The following is a 12,891-nucleotide window of genomic DNA, read 5'->3' as shown; positions in this document are numbered from 1 at the left end:
GCATGTTCATATTTGAATTTGTATAATTTTGACAGGATATATTTTTATGGAGAGCAAAATCTTTTGGGATATTTAAAATCTAAGTTTATTTTTATAAAATATAAAATTACATAAGAGTAAAGAAATTTGAATGTTTGTTCTTTTAATGTTTACTTTATTTCTAACTTGTATAATTTAGACAGGATATATTTTTATGGAGAGCAAAATATTATAAGTTGTTTAAGGTTTGAGTTGATTTATTCAGGAATAATATTCCTGTCTGTTTTACCATTCCTACCAAAGATATTTCTGTCGACTAAATAAAAATTCCTTCTATTTAAAATTTAAATAGAACTTGAACAAATACGATAGTTCATAATATCCACGCAGACTTGCACGTAAGAGCGGGTGTCATCCGTTTTAACAAACAGCGTATTGCACTGATACGAAATAGCTGTGTGTGTATATATGTAGATATGTATGTATATGTATATATATGTATATGTATATATATGTATATATATATGTATGTATATGTATATATATATGACAACAACACTCATCACTCACAACAGTGACAAAACAATTACATTGACAATCATGTTTACATTATTTTCAAACTGTTTCTTCTCTTTTCATTGCTTCTTTAACACACTACTCCGCTAGAAGCCGAGGTATTTTGCTAGTATATATATATATATATATATATATATATATATATATATATATATATACATATATATATATATATATATATATATACACATATATATTGTCACACACGGCAGTAGGAGGCAGTCAAAGAGCCTAAAGGTGAGTGAAATCATGAGACAAGGGTTTATCACGTGGTACTTACCTGAATCTCTTTCTATCTACAGAAAACCGGAAGAAAAAATAAAACACTTTCCAATTTTAAATCCAAAATGGTCTGCATGACGCTACTCCGGTTCCAGTCTGATGACGCCACTTCCGGTTCCACACTCGATTGCTCTGGTCTACTCTTGGTGACGTTGGTTCCATGGTCCCGCTCCAATCGCCATTTCCTGACAACCATTTCCTCCCATCATCCCATCTGTTATAAAAACGCCTTCTTGTTGCAGTCATGTATTCACTTTGTACTGAAAAGTCATTTTGAATCAACTTTTTCATTCTCTGTCTGGACGACAATATATGGGGACATACCCCAAACCTTTTTCTAGTTTGAAAAGACTCTTGATTTATTACAATTGGCGAGCGGCAGGATACATTGTTCATCATGAGCCAAGAACAGGACCTCAATACTGCACTTCACACCATCATGGGAGATCTCCAAACATTGAAGATACAGATGGGAGAAACCAGGACTCAACTTGCAGAGACCGAGGCTCGCTTCGCTGGTGCACGCCGCCGAGGTGGTTCGCCACAGCCAATCCAGTTAACTCCTTTGACTGAAGAAGATGACATCGAAGTCTTACTTTTGATTTTGAGCTGCACAAGCGAACGCGCGGTCAAGTCGGAGGGCATACCTACTGGCTCCCTATTTGAAGGAACGGGCGCAGAGGGCTTATTACGATTTAACCTGAGGAGCAGGCGCCAATTATGAAGCTCTGAAAACGGAGGTGTTCTGCCGCCACGGCGCTTCACAAGAACAACAGGCGAGAGAGTGGAGGAGTGGCAATTCGATCCAGAAAGGCCGCTAAGAACTCAGGGCTTTGAAGCTTGGGGTAAGGTGTGTCGCTGGCTACGGCCCGATATAAATTCCCCCATAAAATGGCTGAGCTCCTGGCATGCGAAACCTTCGTGCATGCCCTCCTGACCACATCGCCAACAAATAAGAAAGCACACGCTCGAGGATATGGACACCTTAATACAAATAGCAGAGCGCCATTGGGCAGCCTATAATCGGGCGATCGGAACGGTCTTCACGAACCCAACCAACAGATATCGGAGCAGTCCTGAGCCCCCGACAAACTCCCGAACCTGCCAGTCCGTGAGAAGGGACAGACTAGCCGTCCCCTCGCTCAAGCGCGGGAGATTGGACATCTGTCCTCGAGCTGTGCCTACGAGCCTATGGATTGCTCGATAGTGAGGGAGAAAGGTACTGTGCCGCAGTGAATAACCCTCTGTCTCTTCCATATACAGGTGCAGTTATAATAAACGGTAGAAAGGTGAGGGCAATGTTTGATTCCGGGAGTAACATTTCCATTGTTGCTGCCCGCTACATATCGCGACAGTGGACTAAGGGGAAAACTAGTCTAAAGTGTATTCATGGGGATATTAAATATTACAGAACTGCCAGGTGTGTAATATCGCTAGAACATAAAATAACCAGTATGGCTATGGCAGTATTACCCGATCCCCCTTTTCCAGTCATTTTAGGAAGAGATTGGAATAACATCAACAGCGGTAAGAACGTAACTGCATCTAAAAGAATTTAGGCTTAGTAATGGAGAATAATGCTGACTGCCTCCACGCCCGTTCCCTCAGTAGCACGGATCCATACGGGTACCCAGTGCGTAAAATTTTGATGTCCCATCGCCCTCTGCGGAACTGATACAGTCGACGCCAAGACGAGGCGATAGCCCCTCCCATTGAACTCGAAGAGACCCTATTCAAAACTTAGCAACTCAATTTCGGTTAACCCCATCATCATTTAAAAGAGAACAATGGAATGATGATTCATTAAAAAATGCTAGAAATGCAATAGTATCTACCGATGGTTATACAAACTGATGGACTGGTTGAACGCTTTTAATCAGACGCTAAAACAGATGTTACGCAAGGTAGTTAGCGAGGACGGAGAAACTGGGATCAGTTGCTTCCCCTCGCTTTGTTTGCCTACAGGGAAGTCCCTCAAACCTCAACAGGGTTTTCTCCTTTGAATTATTATATGGAAGACAACCCAGGGGGATTTTGGACATGTTAAAAGAAGGTTGGGAGGAGGAGGCACTCCCTACCTCAAATATTCTTGAATATATCAAGAAGTTACGCCGATAGGCTAGAGAAAATCCGACCTATCCTAAAAGATAATTTAGAAAAGCGCAAGCAGCACAGTCAACGTTATTATAATAGAAACACCACCATTCGGAATTTGTCCCGGTGATCGTCGTTATGGTATTAGTCCCAACCTCCCATTATAAATTATTAGCTCATTGGCAAGGACCTTATGAAATTAAAGAAAGAAGGTCTCAGACTATTTAGTTAAACAACCTAATCGTCGACCGAAAGTGAAAGAGTGTATCATATTAACTTGCTGAAACCGTGGAAGGAAAGGGAGCCTGATCCTCCTCCGACAGCCTAGTTCACTTTTTATGTCCTGTGCCAAACTTAATTTTGGTCCCGATTTGACACCGAACAGAGACAAGATCTCAAAAGCTATCTTGTCTGTACCTGAGGTGGTGGATGAATTACCTGGACGCATGCGCTGATTGCATGATATTATTACGGACCCTGAGTGATTGTCAGGAGAGACCTTACAGACTCGGAGGCAAAGAAAGCGGAAGTGGAGTTGGAAATTAGGCTAATGCTGGATTTAGGGGTTATCAAGAAAGCTATAGCCCTTGGTCTAGTCCAATTGTTCTAGTTTCTAAACCCGATGGGTCTTGGAGGTTCTGTAATGACTTCCGACGACTCAATCAGGTCTCTAAATTTGATGCGTATCCGATGCCGCGAGTAGATGACCTGCTCGATCGGCTAGGAACGCCAATTTTAACTACCCTTGACATGACAAAAGGGTATTGGCAAATTCCCTTAACGGATTCTGCAAAAGAAAAACGCTTAGCACTCCCAGTGGACATTGGCAGTATAGGGTCCTTCCATTTGGTTTGCACGGCGCCAGCTACTTTCCAGCGCCTGGTAGACACACTGCTACGGCCCCACAATTCCTTTTGTGCCGCTTACCTAGATGACGTTGTCATCTATTCCAGCACATGGAAGGATCATGTACGGCAGGGGAAAAAGGGGCTTTCCACACTGGCAGCAGCAGGGTGCGTATTAATCCAAAGAAATGTTTCTTTGGATTGAAGGAAGCCAAATATTTGGGCTACCTAGTGGGGGGAGGTGTCGTGAAGCCACAATGTCTTAAAATTGATGCCATCATTAATTGGCCCGTCCGATAAATAAGCGGCAAGTACAAGCATTTTGGGATTAGCTGGATACTATCGCGCTTTTGTACCTCATTTCTCAGAAATTGCTACGCCCTTATCCAATTTGACAAAGAAGCGAGCACCTGTTAAAGTGGTATGGGATGATAAAGTAGATAAAGCATTTGGTGACTTAAAATTGGCCCTTACCAGCACCTATATTAAAATCTCCTGATTTTTCTCTTCCTTTTGTTCTCCAGACCGATGCATCGGCCACAGGATTGGGTGCCGTGTTGAGCCAATGTATCGACGGTGCTGAACACCCATTATGTATCTGAGCCGGAAACTGCTGGACCGGGAGATGAAGTATGCTGCGGTGGAGCGTGAGGCTCTGGCGATTAAGTGGGCTATTACATCATTAAGGTACTACCTATTGGGGCGAGAGTTCACTCTGATAACGGATCATGCCGCTTTACAGTGGATGTCCCTTCATCGAGTCAAATCCTCGTGTCACTAGGTGGTTTTGGATCTTCAACCATACCGCTTTAGCGCTACTTATCGTAGGGGTTCCTTACAGGCCAACGCAGATGCTCTCCCGGTCCACGACCTCTCGGTGCAGATCGCCCGACGGATAGGTCTGGGCTGAGGGTCATGTCACACGCGGTAGGAGGCAGTCAAAGAGCCTAAAGGTGAGTGAAATCTCGCGAGACAAGGGTTTATCACGTGGTACTTACCTGAATCTCTATCTACAGAAACCGGAAGAAAATAAAACACTTTCCAATTTTAAATCCAAAATGGCGCTGATGACGTCACTTCCGGTTCCAGTCTGATGACGCCACTCGGTTCCACACTCGATTCTCTGGTCTACTCTTGGTGACGTTGGTTCCATGGTCCCGCTTCCAATCGCGTATTTCCTGACAACCATTTCCTCTCCCATCATCCCATCTGTTATAAAACGCCTTCTTGTTGCAGTCATGTATTCACTTTGTACTGAAAAGTCATTTTGAATCAACTTTTCATTCTCTGTCTGGGACGACAATATATGGGGACATACCCCAAACCTTTTCTAGTTTGAAAAGACTCTTGATTTATTACAATATATATATATATATATACATACATATATATATATACACACACACACACACACACACACATATACATACATACATACATACATACATACATACATACATACATACATACATACATACATATATATATATATATACACATACATACATATACACATATACAGTGGTGTGAAAACTATTTGCCCCTTCCTGATTTCTTATTCTTTTGCATGTTTGTCACACAAAATGTTTCTGATCATCAAACACATTTAACCATTAGTCAAATATAACACAAGTAAACACAAAATGCAGTTTTAAATGATGTTTTTTATTATTTAGGGAGAAAAAAATTCCAAACCTATATGGCCCTGTGTGAAAAAGTAATTGCCCCCTGAACCTAACAACTGGTTGGGCCACCCTTAGCAGCAATAACTGCAATCACGCTTATGATAACTTGCAATGAGTCTTTAACAGCCTGGAGGAATTTTGGCCCACGCATCTTTGCAGAATTGTTGTAATTCAGCTTTATTTGAGGGTTTTCTAGCATGAACCGCCTTTTTAAGGTCATGCCATAGCATCTCAATTGGATTCAGGTCAGAACTTTGACTAGGCCACCCAAAGTCTTCATTTTGTTTTTCTTCAGCCATTCAGAGGTGGATTTGCTGGTGTGTTTTGGGTCATTGTCCTGTTGCAGCACCCAAGATCGCTTCAGCTTGAGTTGACGAACAGATGGCCGGACATTCTCCTTCAGGAATTTTTGGTAGACAGTAGAATTCATGGTTCCATCTATCACAGCAAGCCTTCCAGGTCCTGAAGCAGCAAAACAACCCCAGACCATCACACTACCACCACCATATTTTACTGTTGGTATGATGTTCTTTTTCTGAAATGCTGTGCTCCTTTTACACCAGATGTAATGGGACATTTGCCTTCCAAAAACTTCAACTTTTGTCTCATCAGTCCACAAGGTATTTTCCCAAAAGTCTTGGCAATCACTGAGATGTTTCTTAGCAAAATTGAGACGAGCCCTAATGTTCTTTTTTGCTTAACAGTGGTTTTGCGCCTTGGAAATCTGCCATGCAGGCCGTTTTTGCCCAGTCTCTTTCTTATGGTGGAGTCGTGAACACTGACCTTAACTGAGGCAAGTGAGGCCTGCAGTTCTTTAGACATTGTCCTGGGGTCTTTGTGACCTCTGGGATGAGTCGCCTCTGCGCCCTGGGGTAATTTTGGTCGGCCACTCCTGGGAAGGTTCACCACTGTTCCATGTTTTTGCCATTTCTGGATAATGGCTCTCACTGTGGTTCGCTGGAGTCCCAAAGCTTTAGAAATGGCTTTATAACCTTTACCAGACTGATAGATCTCAATTACTTCTGTTCTCATTTGTTCCTGAATTTCTTTGGATCTTCTAGCTTTTGAGGTGCTTTTGGTCTACTTCTCTGTGTCAGGCAGCTCCTATTTAAGTGATTTCTTGATTGAAACAGGTGTGGCAGTAATCAGGCCTGGGGATGGCTACGGAAATTGAACTCAGGTGTGATACACCACAGTTAGGTTATTTTTAACAAGGGGCAATTACTTTTTCACACAGGGCCATGTAGGTTTGGATTTTTTGTCCCTAAATAATAAAACCATCATTTAAAAACTGCATTTTGTGTTTACTTTTGTTATATTTGACTAATGGTTAAATGTGTTTGATGATCAGAAACATTTTGTGTGACAAACATGCAAAAGAATAATAAATCAGGAAGGGGGCAAATAGTTTTTCACACCACTGTATATATACATATACATATACATACACATACAGTACATATACATATATACACATACATACAGTACATATACATATATATATATATATACACACATACATACATATACATACACATACATACATATACATACACATACATACATATACACATATATATATATATATATATACATACACACATACATACATATCTATAGCAAAAAAAGAAACGTTCCTTTTTCCAGGACTGTGTATTTCAACAATAATGTTTTAAAAATCCAAATAACTTTACAGATCTTCATTGTAAAGGGTTTAAACACTGTTTTCCATGCATGTTCAATTAACCATAATCAATTAATTAACATGCACCTGTGGAATGGTCGTTAAGACCTTAACAACTTACACAAAGTAGGCATTTAAGGTCACAGTTCTAAAAACGCAGGACACTAAAGAGACTTGTCTACCGACTGTGAAAAACACCCAAAGAAAGATGCCCAGGGTCCCTGCTCATCTGCGTGAACGTGCATTGGGCATGCTGCAGGAGGCATGAGGACTGCTGATGTGGCTAGGGCAATAAATTGCCATGTCCGCACTGTGAGACGCCTAAGACAGCGCTACAGGGAGACAGGAAGGACAGCTGATCATCCTCGCAGTGGAAGAGCCCGGATCTCAATCCCATTGAGCACGTCTGGGACCTGTTGGATCGCAGGGTGAGGGCTAGGGCCATTCCCCCCAGAAATGTCCAGGAACTTGCAGGTGCCTTGGTGGAAGAGTGGGGTAACATCTCACAGCAAGAACTGACAAATCTGGTCCAGTCCATGAGGAGGAGATGCACTGCAGTACTTAAAGCAGCTGGTGGCCACACCAGATACTGACTGGTACTTTTGATTTTGAGCCTCCCTTCATTCAGGGACACACTGTGAAACATTTTAGTTTATGTCTTATGGTGTTGACTCTTTCAGTGATTATACAAATATTTACACATTAAGTTTACTGAAAGTAAAAACAGTTGAAAGTCAGAGGACGTTTTTTTGCTGAGTATATATATATATATATATCTATATATATATATATATATATATATATATATCTATGTTTATATATATATATATATATATATATATATATATATATATATATATATATATATATATATATATATATATATCTATGTTTATATATATATATATATCTATGTTTATATATATATATCTATGTTTATATATATATATCTATATATATATATATATATATATCTATATATATCTATATATATATATATATAGTGGAACCTCTAGATACGATCACCTCTGTATACGAGAAATTCAAGATAAGAGGAAAGTATGAGCGAAAAATTCGGATCTAAATACGAGCATTGGCTGCAGGTAACGAGCCACGAGCCAGGCTGTGGTTATGCGTGACGTGTTTCCCGATCCGCCTCGACTCGGGGATTCACCCAAGCTGATGCTGCCAGCCCGTCAGCTCACTTAGTGTTCATTGTTCTCCCGTAGCGTGAGGATCTACGCGTTTGTGTGCTTATGATTTCATTGTTTCACTGCAGCAGTTCGCCGTATAAGCGTATCCAAAAATATTGCGGACATGCAGATTGAGAATAGGAGACGATTGCCCTCAAGAGGAGTACTAGGGTGTTGTACCGTGTTAGCCATTATGAATGTAGAGAAAGCCAAGCAAAATGACACCTTTTATTGGCTAACTAAAAAGATTACAATATGCAAGCTTTGATTACATCTTGCCTGAAGAAGGGACCTGAGTTGCCTCGAAAGCTTGCATATTGTAATTTAACCAATAAAAGGTGTCATTTTGCTTGGCTTCTCTCTACCCTTAAGAGGAGAGAGAGGCGAGCGAGCAAGAGAGATAAGGGAGGGGGGGGCACGAGCGAGCGAGCAAGAGAGATAAGGAGAGAGAGAGGGGGGTGCGAGCAAGAGAGATAAGGAGAGGGAGACGCGCACGAGAGTGAAGTTCAGTTATGATCACATGATTCTCAGCAGACAAAGTGTATCCACACGTATTTATCAGTGTTATTTGTTAGGAAAATTTATTTTTATGTTGATATTTTTAGGGGTGCGGTACGGATTAACTGGATTTTCATTATTTTCAATGGGGAAGTTTTGTTCTAGATACTAATTCGCTATACAAGCTCAGTGCTGGAACAAATTAAACTCGTATCTAGAGGTTCCACTGTATATGTCTATATATCTATATCTATATCTATATCTATATCTATATATATATATATACACACACACAGTGGTGTGAAAAACTATTTGCCCCCTTCCTGATTTATTATTCTTTTGCATGTTTGTCACACAAAATGTTTCTGATCATCAAACACATTTAACCATTAGTCAAATATAACACAAGTAAACACAAAATGCAGTTTTTAAATGATGGTTTTTATTATTTAGGAGAAAAAATCCAAACCTACATGGCCCTGTGTGAAAAAGTAATTGCCCCTTGTTAAAAAATAACCTAACTGTGGTGTATCACACCTGAGTTCAATTTCCGTAGCCACCCCCAGGCCTGATTACTGCCACACCTGTTTCAATCAAGAAATCACTTAAATAGGAGCTGCCTGACACAGAGAAGTAGACCAAAAGCACCTCAAAAGCTAGACATCATGCCAAGATCCAAAGAAATTCAGGAACAAATGAGAACAGAAGTAATTGAGATCTATCAGTCTGGTAAAGGTTATAAAGCCATTTCTAAAGCTTTGGGACTCCAGCGAACCACAGTGAGAGCCATTATCCACAAATGGCAAAACATGGAACAGTGGTGAACCTTCCCAGGAGTGGCCGGCCGACCAAAATTACCCCAAGAGCGCAGAGACGACTCATCCGAGAGGTCACAAAAGACCCCAGGACAATGTCTAAAGAACTGCAGGCCTCACTTGCCTCAATTAAGGTCAGTGTTCACGACTCCACCATAAGAAAGAGACTGGGCAAAACGGCCTGCATGGCAGATTTCCAAGACGCAAACCACTGTTAAGCAAAAAGAACATTAGGGCTCGTCTCAATTTTGCTAAGAAACATCTCAATGATTGCCAAGACTTTTGGGAAAATACCTTGTGGACTGATGAGACAAAAGTTGAAGTTTTTGGAAGGCAAATGTCCCATTACATCTGGCGAAAAGGAACACAGCATTTCAGAAAAAGAACATCATACCAACAGTAAAATATGGTGGTGGTAGTGTGATGGTCTGGGGTTGTTTTGCTGCTTCAGGACCTGGAAGGCTTGCTGTGATAGATGGAACCATGAATTCTACTGTCTACCAAAAATCCTGAAGGAGAATGTCCGCCATCTGTTCACAACTCAAGCTGAAGCGATCTTGGGTGCTGCAACAGGACAATGACCCAAAACACACCAGCAAATCCACCTCTGAATGGATGAAGAAAAACAAAATGAAGACTTTGGAGTGGCCTAGTCAAAGTCCTGACCTGAATCCAATTGAGATGCTATGGCATGACCTTAAAAGGCGGTTCATGCTAGAAAACCCTCAAATAAAGCTGAATTACAACAATTCTGCAAAGATGAGTGGGCCAAAATTCCTCCAGAGCACTGTAAAAGACTCATTGCAAGTTATCGCAAACGCTTGATTACAGTTATTGCTGCCAAGGGTGGCAATTACTTTTTTACACAGGGCCATGTAGGTTTGGATTTTTTTTCTCCCTAAATAATAAAAACCATCATTTAAAAACTGCATTTTGTGTTGACTTTGACTAATGGTTAAATGTGTTTGATGATCAGAAACATTTTGTGTGACAAACATGCAAAAGAATAAGAAATCAGGAAGGGGGCAAATAGTTTTTCACACCACTGTATATCTATAAATCTATATAAATATCTATATCTATATAAATATCTATATCTATCTCTCTCTCTATATATATATATATATATATATATATATATATATATATATATATATATATATATATAATACCAAAGAGTTCAATCTTTGTCTCATCAGACCAGAGAATTTTGTTTCTCATGGGCTGAGAGTCCTTCAGGTGCCTTTTGGCAAACTCCAGGCGGGCTGCCATGTACCTTTTTACCAAGGAGTGGCTTCCGTCTGGCTACTCTACCATTCAGGCCTGATTGGTGGATTGCTGCAGAGATGGCTGTCCTTCTGGAAGCATCTCCTCTCTCCACAGAGGACCTCTGGAGTACTAACAGAGTGTAGAATTCTGAGGTAAAAAATGAATTTAATCCATTTTGGAATAAGACTGTAACATAACAAAATGTGGAATAAGTAATGCGCTGTGAATACTTTCCGGATGCACTGTATATGCAGTTATCTTATTCTATAACTCTTATGTTTATCAATAAGTTGTATTATTCTGTTTCTTAAAACGAGTGTGCCTCTGTTACCTTGATACAAGTCTAAAGGCCAGAGACCCACCTCCTACAAGAGAAAATTAAGGTAAATAAAGTTGGAGCCTTACCAAATTATTAAATTAATTACTGGTATTGCTGAAGGCAAAACTGATAATTAATTAACCAAGTTAAAAATTTCTTTTTCAAATGCAACATTACTATGGTATGTCTTACTGATTATTAATCAATCAAAAATTTCTACAGCAGCCATGTTTTCCAACTAAATATGAATGTTATGAGAAAGGTGACATTCAAAGACATTTGTAATCACAATGTATGGTTATTGCAATGACACATGTTAAAGTATTGTTTTTTTTGCAATCAATACTAAAGGTACACTATTCACATAAACCCAGATCAAGTCCTGATATAACAAAAGAACAAGGAAAAAAAGTCAAATGAAACAGGGTAAGGAAAAAAAGTCAAGATCAGATGGCCACAGCTGCTGGACCCCATGACCCTGCCCATCACCCAGTCCAATCAAGCATCAAACAGAGTATAAGCAAGGTTGGAAATGGTATACCTGAGGGTTCAGTACTGGGACAGATTTCACTTTAAATGCTACCACTGAGATGTATATTTAGAAAATACAGTTTCTAGTTTAACTTATATGTAGGTAATACTCAACTATATCTTTCCTTAAGACCAAATGATATTGTCATATTGTATCTTTAGCTTTGTGAACAAGAAAGTAATGTCAATAAACAGACATCAACAAAGCACTGTCATTTCTTTCTTCAGAGGGCTTAAATATAGCTTTTTTAAATCAATCAGCATGATTGTCTCTCTTTACCTCACAACTTACAACACTAATAAAAAACTAATTTTCCCATAAAAAAGAAAATTAAACAAATCTCCTGGTATGTTGGATATCAGGATGAATATTCATGCATGCATTTCTAGAAAAACTGACTACAGTTATCCACTAACAAGCATCTGAGAAACAATAAAAGGCAGATATGCAGTACTGTGAATATAGTGGCTCTTACTTATCATTCCAGCATTAGATTAGAAACAGCATAAGGAATGTGGATACCACATATGGGAATACACTATATATTCTACTCACAGAACACCAAACAAACAATTTTAGTACAGAACAACTAAACCATGATTATCCAGTGAATTAAGAGGGCTGGACATTTTCAGGCCCTTTTTGTTTGAGGTTTCTTACCTTTGTTATATCCATCAGTTCAGAATCAAGTCGTGATAGTGCTGTTTGTATAGCAGGATGATGGGAATACTGTTTGCTTAACATATCTTGAATCTGTAGCTGGATCCTAGCCACCTTTAGAAATAAAATGGAATTACTGCCAGCATTAAGTACTGACAAAAGTAAACATTTCCAATATGATAATTTGATTTTTAAATTCTCCTAACTATGCTAGACACCATGAATATGAACTTTTTTTGGTTAAATCAATAGAGTTTTCTACTCATGTCTCTAAAATGACAAAGTATTAATTAAGGAAGATCTGAAAATAATATACAATGATCTAATTGGCACTTTTTGGATTAATATGAAACGGTCAGATTGCCACAGTACTTTCCAAAGAATAAATAAGGCATAATCACAACAGAAAATTGTAACAAAGTATTTTTAAATTCCAGAAATAAACTGTATGCCCTGCTCA

General features: G+C 39.5%; 1 protein-coding gene across 1 annotated transcript in view; it reads right to left on the bottom strand.

Moving 5' to 3' along the window:
* nup155 (nucleoporin 155) overlaps positions 1-12,891 on the bottom strand; it is a 112,321-nt gene that overhangs the window by 24,152 nt on the left and 75,278 nt on the right. Inside the window, exon 31 of the mRNA XM_039750661.1 lies at positions 12,432-12,545. Coding sequence (XP_039606595.1) covers positions 12,432-12,545 — 114 coding nt within the window. The remainder of the gene's footprint in view (positions 1-12,431; positions 12,546-12,891) is intronic.

This window comes from Polypterus senegalus, chromosome 4 (genome assembly GCF_016835505.1).
Source record: "Polypterus senegalus isolate Bchr_013 chromosome 4, ASM1683550v1, whole genome shotgun sequence".
Taxonomy (NCBI): Eukaryota; Metazoa; Chordata; class Cladistia; order Polypteriformes; family Polypteridae; genus Polypterus; species Polypterus senegalus.
The sequence above is the reverse complement of the archived record's forward strand: the minus strand, read 5'-3'. Positions and strand labels throughout refer to the sequence as shown.